Here is a 14,698-nt window from a genome sequence, read left to right on the forward strand (position 1 = left end):
GGGGGATGCAGCTCCACCAAAAACACCATCATTTGGATTTGGGACCTGTGGAAAACAGCCAGAAGAGAAGAAAGGTTGAAGTTGGGAAGGGAAAGGAATTACCCCAGAGCCCGGGTGCATGAAGGAGACACTAAAGGATGTGCCCCATGAAGGATTATGTCTGGGGGATGACAGCTACCCCTAGGTTTCCTACCTCAACTCCAGTCTTGGCTGCCAAAAGCCACTGTCCTGCCATGGATTCTGCTCTCCAGGGTTTGCATGGCAACCTACAAGAAAAGCAAAGCCACTTCTCACTGCGTTGTTGAACAGCAACCTCCACCTCTTACATGCAAAATTAGGGGATTGCTCCCAAACAAGCTCTTGTTTCCCTTGGAGCCTGACAGCACCCTGGGTGCTGAGGTGAACAGAGATAGCGCAAAGCAGCAGTGACCAGCCCCCGTAGGAACAGGATGGCCCCAGGTTGCAGCTTACGGGATGAAGCAGCTCAAATGAGCAGGACCACAAGGTCTCCAGACCAAATGGGGGAGGCCCCAAGGAAACATCCCCAGAGACATGTCTGCCTAGAGAAAGGGAGATGTTCGTAAGGTTTGACAGCACCATCAGAAAACAGGACAGAGATGCCATCAGGGTGAGCATCGTGGACACGCTGGAGGAAATCTTGTGATAGGACACATCTCCTGGGACTGTGGGGATGGACTCCCCCACTTCCGTCCCCAGAGGCAACCTGAGCAACAAGCTCAGGCAAAGCTGCAGGACAAGGAGTGTCCAGATCCATGACCTCCACCATCAGCAATATGGATGAGGAATGCAGGAATGTTTCCCTGGTCAGAGAGGTCAGGTGAATTTTGAGGATTTCTGTGGGACTTGCAAACATTATAAAGCACCAACCTGCCCCTGAAAAATACTTTCTTCCCAGGTTTCTCCAAACCAGGCAGGGATTTGGGAACCTCATCTCCGAGTTGCTCATGTTCCAAAAAAATCAAGAGATGAATGAGGGAGTAGCAAGCACAGCCTAAACCAGGCCTACATCTTGTAGGTTGAGCCTACATCTCCACAGGGTTGAGGTGATGGTGTCCCCTTGCACACAAGGAAACTTGGGATTGTCCCTGCTGGGTCATTGCCACCTCCTAACCGAGTGAGACGCCCTCCAGGTTGCAGAGCATCACATCCCCAGCTTGTGATGAGCACAAACACAGGGGAAAAAAAAACCACTTATGAGACCAGCAGGTCAGGGCAGCAAAGTGAAAAGCAACCAGAGCCCCATTCCTCCAGCCCATGCTAGGCAAGCTTGGAGCTAAGCTCAGGCCCTTGCACCCATGGGTTGGACCCATTGCCTGCCTCTCCCCACTCCTGGTACCCCCCAGCAAGGCCACTTTGGAAGCATGGCCAGCTGCCCCAAAGCCACGTTTCTCCTTCCAAGGAGGGTGGTGATGTGTCGCTTGCATATCCACGTGAACACAAAGAGAGCAGAGCCACAATTTCTGCTTTTAACCAAAACATCCCACAGACATAGTTTCTGCAGGGGAAAGGGAGATTTTTGTCCCATTTCTAGAAGTTCATTTAGGCTGATGCTGTATTACGAGGCTGTGGGACATCAGAGCTACACAGGGTTCGGGAAAGCCTTTGAGTCTGTTTGGGATGGAGACAGCAAGTTCCTAAGAAAACAGGGGACGGATGCTTTTTCCAGGCAGCTGGAGCACACATTACACAATCTCACAAACTCATCAGGGCAAATGGCCCAGGAAAACACGCTCAGCCCCTCCAATCTCATTAGCAGCCGAGCACCAGCAGATTCATGACTCAGAAGGCAAAGTCCTGCCACCTTTTGGGATCGGCTCCTTCCCCAGAAAGTCTTATTAGAGGCCTCTCACTGGACTTGAAAGCCCCTGCCTCTAAGACACAGAGAGGATTAGCCTGCTAAGGGACAGCTTTATGAATTCAGCTTCCTATCTCTGCCCAGATCTAGCATGGGGTGACAGAAACACCCTTTTCCCAGGCTTTGGGAGGCTGGTTGTCCCCACTAGCATTCCCCCACCGCCTACCTCACTATTTATGTAGGTATGTGCATCTGAGAAATTGCACCCTGCTGACTCGAGCATCCTCGGGGAGGTTGGATGGGGCCAGGAGCCTCCCTCTCCACCCTCAAATCCCAGGACAGGGCCTCAAATTCTACTTGCAACATTTTTGGCAAGCTTTAAGGTCACTGAAGACACCAGGACATGGCCAAGCTGCTCAGTGAAGGTGCAGCATGGTCTCAGTGATACAGAAGGAAAAGCCAGGGCTGTGCAAGCGCATGGAAAGAAGAGAAAGGACAAATTTCCAGTTCCTTGGGCAAAGGGCATTCAGAAAGTAGCCCAACTTACCCTGAAGAGTCTTTCAGCCCCACTGATGGCCCTTGGTGGAGGGTTGATTTGATTTCCTCCTGAAAGATATTAACAGTGTTGATCTAGAAGAGTTTAGCTGGTATGGGTACCCCAATAGCAACATCACCCAGCCCCTGTGACAGCAGCCAGTCAGGCCACAGTACCCACATCCCATTGATATCACCTCACCCTTCCTCAGCCACCTTGGCTAGAAACCAGAAGCCCAAAACAGCAGGCTTTTCCAAGCACAAGGATAGCTTTGAGGTTTTGCAGGGTTAGGAAATCCCTGTCTTACTTCTAACAACAAATATATATAACAAATATATATAACAAATATATTTTATAGAGCAAATATATGAAAACTATCACCCTTCCTCAACCATCGTGCTCATTAGATGCGTTGCTGCTATCAGGTACACCAGTTCAGAACAGTAGAAGGGCTGGAAAGGCTCCAAAACAAAGATGCATCGTACAACAGCTTATGTGCATCCACACCAGCTTGGTCCTTAGAAGATTAAATGACCCTTATAGCAGATGGCAAGGGGGAAAGAGAGGTGGGGGGCAAAGCCACAGGGTGAGAAGTACAACAAAGGTGAACAGGGGGCAAGGAGAAAGAAAAAACAAAGCATAGGGAAAATAGGACAGAACCTAGAAGAAAGCAAGCTCAGAAGGGACTCAGAGCCCTAACAGCTGACCCATGGTGGCCACCAGAAATATTATCACACTGTTTGCACTCTTGTTTTCAAATCTGAAGTCAGGTTCTTCTGCTCCTGGCTGTGCAAGGGTATGTCTAACCACTCAGCACCCTGAAACCCATCCCAGCTTCACCCAATGCTTGCCAAGCATCAAGGTTCTCGTTATAAATTCTGTCTTCCCCAAGTTTCTCTTTCGAAGACTTTAAAGGGAGGCCAAAACCACACAGGGATTTTCTTGAAAGCTGCTGCTGAGAAGCTGCTGGGTTAACTCATTAAGGGGGAAAAAAAACCCTGAGTTAATTATAGGTTGGTTATGGCAATATACACTTTTGTTCCCTGGGAATACGCCTGCTCTCATATTCACAATCCTTCAGCCCCTGTCAGAAATCAGGTTGGTAAATTCAAGAGCAGACAGCCACAATCTTCCAAAACAATTCCTGCATGCAAATGCCTGGTGTTTGCACCAGGAACACTGGCAACACCAGGACACTGACCGCAGTCACCCTTGGGGGGTTTCAAGGCTGCAGCTCCAATCACATCCACCCAGGAGAGTTTGCTGACAATTCAGACTGTGTTTGCAAGAGGGATGGAGACTCATGATGGGGAAAGGAAAAAGGATCTCTGCTGGTTTTACACACCAAGAGAACAAGAGCAATATGTTAATGTGGGCAAAGCAACATGTGGGAAGAAGTCAGCCAGGATCTGTGCTCCCCAACATCATCCCAAGAACAGCAGCAAAGACCAAATGCCTCAGAAAGGGATGCTGTCAGGATGAGACCAATCCCAGCCTCATGCTTGGGAAGTGACAGAGTCACCCACATCCTGGTGCTCACCATTAGTGCCACTTCATGCTCTTGGTGCAACACCAAGATGTGACTGATTCAACCCCAACACCACATGCATCTGAATTTCAGGCAATTTACTCTTTAATTTAATTCAGGATGCTCAAAGGATCCCTTTTAAGTACTTGGACAGAACCATAGGTCATGGGACACCATCCTCCCAGCTCCCCTGAAAGCAAACCATACAAGTGCTCCTTAATCCTTCGGTGGAGGGGCCACCACGTACCAACCCAGATGCAGCTCCCTCCTCTGCTTGGATTCCATCCTTCAGGCTCAAGCCAAGACCTTTCCCTTCTGCCGCCTCTTGCTTTAGACAGCTTCTTAGCCAAAAAGAAGACAGAGAAGGAACACAAATTTTTCCCAATTAAGAAAACTTTTTGATAATCAAAGCAGGCAAGGAGAGCAGTCTTGGACACGGTGCTCCTGCGCACAACTCTGGGGTGAACCCAGATGGAGAACCCCAATATGGTGGCGGTAAAGCCCCACTGATGCCATCTGCTCCCTGGCTGACACCACCACTCCCCATCCAGCTGAGGAGTTACCTGCTGATGGTGTTTTCCTGCAGCAGCTTCTCCTTGACCTCTGGCAATTTCTTCTTCTTCCTTTTTATTGCAGGAGACTGCACATCAGGACAGAGCGGTGTAAGAGAGAAGGAAGTTCATGGAGTGGGTTTGATGCCCACAAAACACTGGGGACAGCCACAGGAGTCACCCCAATGCCTGGGCATGGAGAGGGCTGGGTGGTACCTCCACTGTGCATGGTATTTCCTCCGGGTCCTTCTTCACAGCCCTTCTCCTGGGTGCCTCCAGCACCTCCTCCCCCTTCCCCGACTCACTCTTTCGCTTCCTGGGGACAAGAGCAAATTCATCCCACTAAGGCCAAGCAGGTAAAGCCTGCAGCAACCCCCTTAGTGGTGGAAATAGGCCATGGTGTGATGCCACACTGCCTAACCCTGATGTCCAACAGCACCAAAAAAGCGCTCCCAAAAGGAAATTTGGAGGCATTTCCCCACTGACCATTTTAGGGTTGAGCTGCCCGACAGAGCCAGCTGCAGCAAGCGTGATAATGTAATACTGGAGGCCCCGAAAAATCCCCTGCCATGCCCCATGGCACCCACCTACTGCTTCTGTTCTTTGTTCCACAGGTCCTTGAGACTCCCATGGCTCTGTCACCCACCAGCTCTTCAAGATGTGACACGGGGTTAAGGCAGTGCTGCCAGCAACAGCCACTGCAATGAGACAGAGATGATACATGGCCAGTAGCACCCCAGTTTTGCTCTCTGAGGAACCCCCAGCAGATGCTCACTCCACAGCTCAACCCTGAAGTCTGCAGCTACCTACAGGGTTAAGCTCAGCATTAACAAAGACTCAAGTAGAACATCACATGGAAAAAACTCGAGCTCAGTCCCTGAGCTGCTGTTGGAGGTGGTAAAAATAAAATTGCTGCTAAAATAAATATATAAATAAGCAAAAATAAAAAGCCCCCCTCAAATAGTATAGGAATTCACAGCTCCAGGTAGGTAGATGCAGGTTGTGTGCTGGCGTGGATTTGCACCCCCTCAGAACAGCCCAGGGCATGCAGCAAGTATTATCCAGGCCTTAATTACACCCAGAAAGCCACAACAATGGAAGTCAACAAAACACAACAAAGAAATGAGCAAAAGTGAGATATTGACTCCCCCCATGAAAGCAGACAGCTGGGCCACCATCACCCAACTGTCACCTCTCCCTTCCTTCTCATGGTTGAGGCAGCCAGATCCCCCCAAATCACCTCCTCCCCCTAGAAACTCAAGGCCTCAGAGGATGCAAGAAATAAAGATCAAATTTAAACAAGACCAAGGTAGTTCCCATCCATGAAGGGTCTTCACCATTGAGGGAAAAAAAGGGACTTTTCAAGGAGAGAAAACAAGCTACAGAGCACCATGAGACATCCTGCAAACTTTTCAAGGAATAGAAAACACATTGAAAACCTCCATGTTTTACCTGCCTTTACCAAGCCACAAGCACTTGCAGCTGCCAGTGGGACCACACTCAGTCAAGCTCAGGGTGACATGCTCCCTCAAAGCCACCCAAACTGGAGAAACCCTCACCCCTTACCCAGCTGCCTCCCTAAGAGCAATACCCCACTGTAAACAGCTAATTTAAAGACTCAGCCCTGATTGGAGGCCCCCAGCCCAAGATGCACCCTGGGAAATGAAGTTTTAGCCCAAAAGCTGAATTTAAGGAGAACCCTTAGCCATCATCTCCTTAGCAAGGAGACCTTCTAGGGGGGAAAATACTTTGCACGGCTCAAGTAGAGAATGAGGCCAAACATATTGCTTTAAAAACAATGTGGGACAATATTCCTTCCAGAAGATATCCCCTCTGCAATTAGATGAATAAATTATTCCCCAAAATCACACCTTTCTCACCTGCCTCTTACCCATCACAGCCCCATAGTTGGATTTAGAGAGGACTTTGAATCTAGACTCCAGGTGTAGAGACCAGACCCCACAGGATGCTGCACACTGTGGCCCATAACCCCCATCCTGAAGCACTCCCCCTTCCCACTCTTCTCCAGCCCTATTCATGCAGGTGAGTCTATTGCTTTCACCTGCTCACATTGTCATCAAGCACCTCATCACAGCTGAGCCTCAAAATGGCCCCAAACATCCTCAATCTGGTGCAAGCAACACTGCTGGGAAGGGGCTGGTGCAAAGGGGACTCAGGGGCCTTGTACAGCAAAGCTTTTCCCCAAAATGCTGGTTTTGGGGACAAAAAAAATCCCTGTGCTGGGGGATGTGGTGTAAGGGAGAACTTTGTAGACTAGAGCTGATGGTTGGACTCGATGATCCCAAGGGTATTTTCCAACCTGAATGATTCTGTGATCCCTGGCCGGGGCAAGTAGCGGGGCCATATGTTCCCCTGGGAAGATGCCGCCTGGTTTGTGGCCGGGAGCGGAAAACCCCAGAGGCAAGGCTGGCTTTGGGAAAGCCTCTTTGATCCTGGTTGCGCCACCCAGGAAAAGGCATCCAAGCCACCTTTCTTGCTGGATGAGTAAAAGTCATCAAGGGATGGGAGCCAGCCGCGGGGCAGGGAGCAGGAGAGGACGACTTCATGCTGGGGCTTGTTCACCCTTGGCCGCCTTCTACCAAGCCTATATTTGATTTTCTTTCATTTTCACCCGAGGTCCCATATAGATTCATTCAGCCCTGATGCTTGGTGAAGGTTTCTCCCAAGCTCTCCATGTCAACTGGGATATCCACGATGGAAAACGATGGGATTAGCAGGGAGAAACCTATCCCCACCTAAATGAGCTCCAGTTTGCCTATACATCCTTCCCAAGCGCAACCTGGTTAAAAGTCTTAATAATTAAGATGTGTTTTTTCTATATTTTTGCATATTTTCCCTTTGCAGACACTCTTCACCACGGGAGAGATGGGAGCTGGATGGCTCCATCCAGGGCTCTGCAGTGGGGAAACACAAACCACAAAGGGAATCTGGCTCATCCTGGGGAAAAACCAGACTGCAAAGGGGGTTCTTGCACAGTTTGGTGACACACAGCCAGCTGTTGAGGGCCATATTGGTGACAATATCCCACGAACTGTCGATCACAACTGGGCTGAAGGCAGCTCCCTCTTCAGCAGAAGAATAAATACCTCCTCCTACACGCTTCCCAGTGTGCAGACAGTTGTGGCCACGCGATTAAAAGTACTTTTCTTTGCAAACCGCTGCGATATTCATGAAAAAAATATCTCGCCGCCATTCCAGATTAAACAGAAATTCCACCTTTTTTAGTCCAGCGGCTCCTTTCAGATTGGGAAATCTAGAAGGGAGAGAAAAGTCCTTCCTAACATACTCCTTTCCCCAGGATCACGTGCAATCCTTGAAGCCCTGACGAGGAAAAATTGTCTGGAAAAGGTGGAAATGGTTTAATATATTCAGGCTGTTATAAAATAAATTCATGCAATATAAAAGCATTAATGCTTAGCAGGTTATTTTTTTTTCCCTCCTCATTAAACAGCTGAATCTGCACAGTGTTCCCCATTGACATGAACGAGATTCATCATGCACAAGCGTGGTCTCATTAACTTCGTTACGGAAACGAAGCCAGGCCCCGGTAAGGACTAACAGACCTTTTCGTGGTGACACACGCCGGTGACAGCCCAGCTCAGCATCCCTGCGCTGGGCACTGCACCCACTGGGGTCCCGTGTACATCTTGGAAATTGGATTTTTCCAACCCCTGGACACATTTCCATAAAATTTTGCAGGATTTAATGCTGCGGCCCAGTCCGGCTCTTATTTTATGGGCGTGATTAAAACCATTCCATAGTTCAACAATATGGCTCAGAGGCAGGGAAATGGGGTATGATTTGCCACTATCTGGCTCAAAAAAAGCGAGAAAATGGATTTTATTTTATTTCTTCATTTATTTTTGTATTGTATTTTATATTATATTGCGATTTGCCCAGGAGCAGCGTCTAACGGCTGTAGCAGGGCAAGGGCACAGCAGTCCCAGGTGTTGTAGAATTGCTCCAACAGCTGTGCGAGCTGCAGTGTCACCATCCAGATGTTGGGTTGTTGGGGGTTTTTTTGGGGGGGGGGGGGGTGATGTGGCACACACTGGGGCACAGCACTGGGGCAGAAGGAAGCTTGGAGCTGACTGAGTGGGGGGCAGCACGATGGGTGCTGCTTTATTGCACCCCCCCACCACAGCAGCCCAGATGTTGCGCGGCAGGGGGGGGGGGTGGTGGTGTAGTGTCTGAAGGGGGGTGGCGCCCAGATGTGGTCTTGGGGGGGAGCGTGCCCAGATTTGAGGGGGGTTGCTTTTGTTTGGATTTGGGGTCGTCCAGATGTGGCCGGGGGGAGGCAGCGACGGGATTTGGGGGGGGGGGGGGGCTTCTGCTTGGAGTTGGGGTTGTCCAGATGTGGCTGGGGAGGAAGGCAGTGCCCAGATATTTTGGGGGGGGGACTTCTGTTTGCATTTGGGGTCGTCCACATGTGGCCGGGGGGGATGCAGCACCCAGGATTTGGGGGGGGGGGGGCTTCTGTTTGGAGTCGGGATCATCCAGATGTGGCCGGGGGGGAAGCCCCCAGATTATGGAGGGGGACTTCTGTTTGGAGTTGGGGTCGTCCAGATGTTGCCGGGGGGGGAGGGGGGAAGCGCCCAGATATGGGGGGGGGGGGCTTCTGTTTGGAGTTGGGGTCGTCCAGATGTTGCCGGGGGGGAGCGGACGCGCACCCAGATGTGCCGCGGAAGAGGGGGGCGCGCCCAGATGTGCCCGTGGGAGGAGCGCGGCGCCCCGCGAGGCCCCGCCCCACCCGTGACGTCCTCAGCGTTCTAATTCCCCCCGTTGCCACGGGCGACAGCCCCCTCCGCCCCTCCCCTCCCCAAGCCGCTCCGTTCCTCCCCCCGGCCCCCCCGGCGCCTCTTCCTGTCCCGCGCTCCCATTGGGCAGCGCCGCCGCCGATCCGCGCCGTTCCCTTCTCCCATTGGTCGCAGGGGCGCTCCGTCCCGCCCCCTCCCCCTGCTTATGCTCCGCGCCGCGGCGGGGCCGGCGCCGCGATCGTTCCCAGCCGGCAGCACCGTGAGGGGGCACCGAGGGGTGAGCGGGGGCCTCAGCGCCTGGGGGGGCCCGGATTGAGTCACCCGGCGGGGTGAGGGTTTGCCCCCAGCTGGGGCATCTCTGTAAGGGAGTTTTGAGGGGGGGTCCCCTGGCTGGAGCAGCTTTGTGAGGGGGGGGCGTCTGTGGGGGTTCACCCCCCCCATCCTGTCTGGGGTATCTCTGTAAGGGGGGGTGTCTGAGGGGGGTTCACCTGCCCCCAGCTGGGGTATCTTTGCAAGGGGGGTGGTCTGTGGGGGTTCACCCCTCCCACCACCCCAGCTGGGGTATCTCTGTAAGGGGGGATCTGTGGGGGTTCACCACCCCACCCCATCTGGAGTATCTCTGTAAGGGGGGGGGGGGTCTGTAGGGGGGTCACCTGCCCCCAGCTGGGGTATCTCTGCAAGGGGGGGGTCTGTGGGGGTTCACCCCACCACCACCCCAGCTGGGGTATCTCTGTAAGGGGGGTCTGTGGGGGTTCACCCCCTCCACCCCAGCTGGGGTATCTCGGTAAGGGGGGGGGGGGGTCTGTGGGGGTTCACCCTCCCCAGCTGGGGTATCTCTGTAAGGGGGGAATGGGCTGTGGGCTCCCATCCAGCCAGATGTTAGGCGTGTGGGGATTTGCAGCATAAGGGAGCAGGAACTAGTGGGGGGTTTAAGCCCCCACCCAGGGCAGGGCTGGGCTCAGAACCCCTCCGTGGGGGCTAGCAGGGTGTGGGGCTAGGCCAGGGGAACCAGAGCAGCCCAAGGAGGAGCCCTAGAGCCACCCTGTGAGGTCAGGCAGGAGCCCCCAGGTGTGGGCCCACCCCTCTGAGCCCGTGGATGCTGCATCCCTGGAGATGATGCCCCCCGAGGAGGAGAGCCCGGAAGGCAGCGGGGCAGGGGACAGGGACAGTGACCTTGTCCTCCTGCAAGCTCTGAAGTGTGGCAGCACCCGGAAGGTGAGGCACAGCAGTGGGGTGCTGTGGGTGGTGTGGGATGGAGAAGCACCCAACTGATGCTCTCGGGGTATATCTGTCTGCTCCATGAGGATGGTGGTCCCCGTGGGTGGGGGTGCAGGGCCATCCTGGCCATCAAACTGTGCTGGGGGTGTCAGGACATGGCAGGGGGCTGGATGGGGAAGGGCTTGGTGTGTCTTGTGGGGTCAAAATGGGTCCAATAGCTCGTCCATAAGCAGACCTACACAGTTTTCTCATAGCTTAACTCTTAAACTCCACTCCTCTGTCACCTCTTTCTCTGCTGGCTCCATCTGCAAGCTTCCCCGTGACTGCTTTTAACCAAATACTCCTATATTTTGCCTTTTTCTCCTTCCCGCCTGTAGGAAGATGGTCCAGCCAAGCCCTGCCTGCCCCCCACCATCGGAGGTACCAGGCAGGGTGTTGCTCGCTGGCATGTTTCCTCCCCCAGGAGCTGCCCACAAGGAAAGTCGGTGCAACGCAGCCGGGCTATGCGTGCGAGATGGGGCCGATAGCTCCGCTGGCGTCACTCGTTTAATTAGTAACAGCGGGGTGAAACCAACGGGGGTTGTCCTCAGGCTGCCACTGACCCCGCTGCTCGACTTTCCCTGCCGTCCCTTGGGTGGCAATGCATGCTCACGGGGTCGAAGAGGCTTTTAAGTGTTGCTTGTTGCAAAAAAAGATGGGTAAACATTATTTTTTGGGGCTGTTTGTCTCCCGTTAGGTCTGTTCCCTAGGAGCCAGCTTTATAAACCTGCAGTGAGTTTGCCCTGTAATCTGATCTCTTCTTGCAAGTATATAATTTTCAAAACTTGTTCTTCAGCAGAGAGCTGCATTTCTGCAGCCCTTTGGCCAAAAAAAAAAAAAAAAAAACCAACACCTTAAAAACTCCCAGCAATCAAAATAACAAAACTCAGTCAGGCTCTAGAGGTGTTTGTTTTTTTTTTTTTAACTGAGTGAGGGTTGAGACTGTTCAGCCGAGGTTGTAAGGATCAATCTGATCTTGAGTCACTTGAGCCTGGCCTCTCCAACTGCAGGTAAAGAGGCTGCAACCTTAAACCAGGCTGGCGTTTACCCAGGGCCTTGTCTAAATAGCAGGTGCTGCTTGTAAGGAAAGGTTAGCAGGACTTTTCCAATTTATTCTGTGTAGAGACACACCATTTCCCTTGTATGAGCAATTGGTTTACCCTGTTTGGATCTATTGGACAGTAGCACAGAGGAGAATAACATAGGAAAATGTTGCAGAGCTTTAGTGGGGGGAAAACTGGCAGAGGATATGCAGCATCTGTCATAACATGATTTTTTTTTTAATTAAAAAAACACCTGATTAGATTTTGTATTAATGATACCAGTTTTTTATTTAAAAGAAACTATCAATATAGCCTCTTCTACTTGTTTTTCCTCACTCTGAGAGCATCAGGGGCTGTGGATGGGGCCGCTGCATGTTTGTTCCCTTGCAGGGAATCCTCAGTGCTGCTGTGATGGTGATTTTTTTTTTTTTTTTTTTTGCTAAGGTTCATGTACTGGAACTGAAGATTTAATACATCTGTTTCCTGCTGGCGCCCTGCCCCAGCTCTCATGATGCCCTGTGCCTCCCCCAGCTCCCCGGAGCAATTTCAGGCTCCTAAAATTCAAGCTCTGGGTGAAGGTTTTGCTGTTTAAAAACCCAATCCCTTGTATTTTTTTTCCCCCCCCATTTTATTTTTCTTTCCTCTTGCTGAGTGCGTTAGCCAACAGTGAGGGCACTTCATTGGGAAATTTAAAACCTTAATCCTCCACTCGTTTGTTAAAAGGCTGTGTGATGTAACCATATTCTCAATAAAAGGTTTTAGAGGTTTTAGCTGGTAATGTCTCCCACAGAAAAACAGCTTGCAGCCGGAGTGCTTCATGAGATTAGTTTCATGATAGAAACTTTTATATAAAAATAGATGTTCAGGGAGCAAAAATGTTTGTTGTGACCTACTGGTTGTCTTGCAGCAACAGCCCATGTTACTTTCTGAAATGCCCTTAGCTGGGAGGAGAAGGAAATTATCTATAATCTTTTAAAAAGGAGAATTTTAAAGCCCGCTTTTGTGTGCGGAGTGGTTCTGTGGCTTTTGTTTTGCTCTCTATCCCACAGGCTAATGTGGCTAAATCAGGGTCACTTGGCCACTTGTCCTGTGCTGGCCTGACTCAAACTCATGGGTTGCAAAGAGGAATAATAATTCTGGTTGACAGCTCTGACTCTATCAAAATTGTTTATAAACCAGTATGGTTCTGGAAATAAAATAGGTCCTGAGAGCTTGATGCTCTGGTTACCCTGTTTCTATAGCAAGTTTTCCAGCTGCTGGATCATCTGTCTGCTTGGAAAGCTCCCTTTCTGGGGACAAAACTCTGTGTTAGGAAATATTATTGCTCCTGAGAGTGGATGAAAATAACTGCCTGCCTTTTTTTTTTTGAGTGAGAGATGTTGTAAACATTTACTGGGTAAAACCTGAAAGGTTGAGGTTGTACATGGAGACCATGTGCTCAACGCAAAGGGTTGGGGTCATGTCTCGAGGGTACATCTGTTAGTGACAGGGGTAGCTTGTGTGCTGGCGCTTCCTAGAGCTGTAGAAATTGTTGTTGTCTTTGGCTGTTCCTTGTCTCTATGCAGGTATTTTACTCTAGCTTTTACTACAGAGCAAACGTTGATATTCTAGAGTGTGCCTTGAGGCAAGCTGGGTGAATTAGTGGAGAGCAAACACAGCTTGGACTTGACCAACTCTCATAGACTTGCCCACCTCTGCCTGAATTATGCTTGGTGGTTGGTGCTTGACCCTCCCAAGCACTGATCTTCAGCTCTTCATGCACCATTCTTGCTGGGGTTGAAGGCTTCCTGGGTGCAAGCGTATGATTTCGTTGTGCTTTAGCACCTCGTGCTCCTTTGTGTGCTGTTTTCTTTAACTGCATCGTGAGCACAGACTGGTAGTGCTGGAAGGGTTGCCTGGTCACTAATTTGGTGGTGTTGAATGCTGTTAGGAGGTCACCACCTAGGACACACTTAACAGACAGCTCTGAAGACTGGGGACCTTTACCATTAGCAACAAACCATATCCAGCACTGGGATGGATTTGGCATTGCCTGTGAATCCTGGTCCTACCTAAAGGAATTCCCCTCTGGATGAGAGAACAGTTTGTAGATGGGATGACTCATGATGTCCAAAGGTTGCTGTGGCTCAATCTGGAGTGTGGCCCTCATGGGTATCAAACCGAGATATCTCAGGCTTGTTTTGTAGCCTTGCTTGGCTTTGCCTTTGGCTCTGGAGTTTATTTTATTGTGACTGCCAGTTCTCTTTCTGTATGTAGGAGCACTTGGGGTGGGTCTTGTGGGAACTGCTGGGGTAGGAGAAGTGGTGGAGGTGAGACATGGGGAGCCAGGCTCCAGCAGAGCTCCTGCCATTTTGTCTGAGGGGTGTATTTATGCCCTGAGCAACCAATCTCAGCAACTGGTTGAAGGAACAAGGGAGCACTGGAGGCCAAATGAATGAAATCCCAATGGGTTGTCCAACAGAAGAGTTGAACCATGTCCGCATCCTTCCCTGGGGAAGGATTGAATAACACTTTTGATGCCTTTTGACTCCCTTCCCTTAAAAAAAAAGCAAAAAGATGTCTATTCCCTGGGGAGGATAATTTACAAAATTAAAACAAAATAATCCTTAAGGCTTTAAGGATCATATGCAGCAGTTTGGGATAATGGAAATGCTGAAGGCTGTGCAGGCTTCAGGGGATGTAGCAGATGAGCATCACGGGTACCTTTGCCAGATGCAGCTGGGCTACACTTAACATACTCATGGTATCCACCACCTCCTGAGCTGGTCTGAGCAGTGGAAGCTGAGATGGGCTTAATCCTGTCATTAGTCCTCAGCTATGTCCCCAAGCTCTGGTTGTGCAATGTCAAGCATGAGGATGGGCTGAGAGAGTTGGGAGTGTTCAGCTGGAGAAGAGAAGGCTCTGGGGAGACCTTAGAGTGGCCTCCCAGGACTTAAAGGGGCTATAGGAAAGGGGGGAGGGGCCCTTTATCAGGGGTGTAGAGATAGGATGGGGGGTGATGGCTTTAAACTGAAAGAGGGGAGATTTAGTTTCGATGTAAGGAAGAAGTTCTTCCCTGTGAGGGTGGTGAGGCCCTGGCACATGTTGCCCAGAGAAGCTGTGGCTGCCCCCTCCCTGGAAGGGTTCAAGGCCAGGTTGGACGGGGCTTTGGGCAGCCTGGGCTAGTGGAAGGTGGCCCTGCCTGTGGCAG

General features: G+C 51.1%; 1 protein-coding gene across 2 annotated transcripts in view; it reads left to right on the top strand.

The window, feature by feature from the left end:
• The first annotated feature begins 10,056 nt into the window (after positions 1 to 10,056).
• Positions 10,057 to 14,698, top strand: part of RHPN1 (rhophilin Rho GTPase binding protein 1) — a 32,662-nt gene continuing 28,020 nt past the window's right edge. For both annotated transcript variants that reach the window (XM_074889042.1, XM_074889049.1), the window contains exon 1: positions 10,057 to 10,423. In XM_074889042.1, the coding sequence (XP_074745143.1) occupies positions 10,322 to 10,423 (102 nt within the window). In that variant the 5' untranslated portion in view covers positions 10,057 to 10,321. The remainder of the gene's footprint in view (positions 10,424 to 14,698) is intronic.

Source organism: Strix uralensis, chromosome 1, assembly GCF_047716275.1.
Source record: "Strix uralensis isolate ZFMK-TIS-50842 chromosome 1, bStrUra1, whole genome shotgun sequence".
Lineage (NCBI taxonomy): Eukaryota > Metazoa > Chordata > Aves > Strigiformes > Strigidae > Strix > Strix uralensis.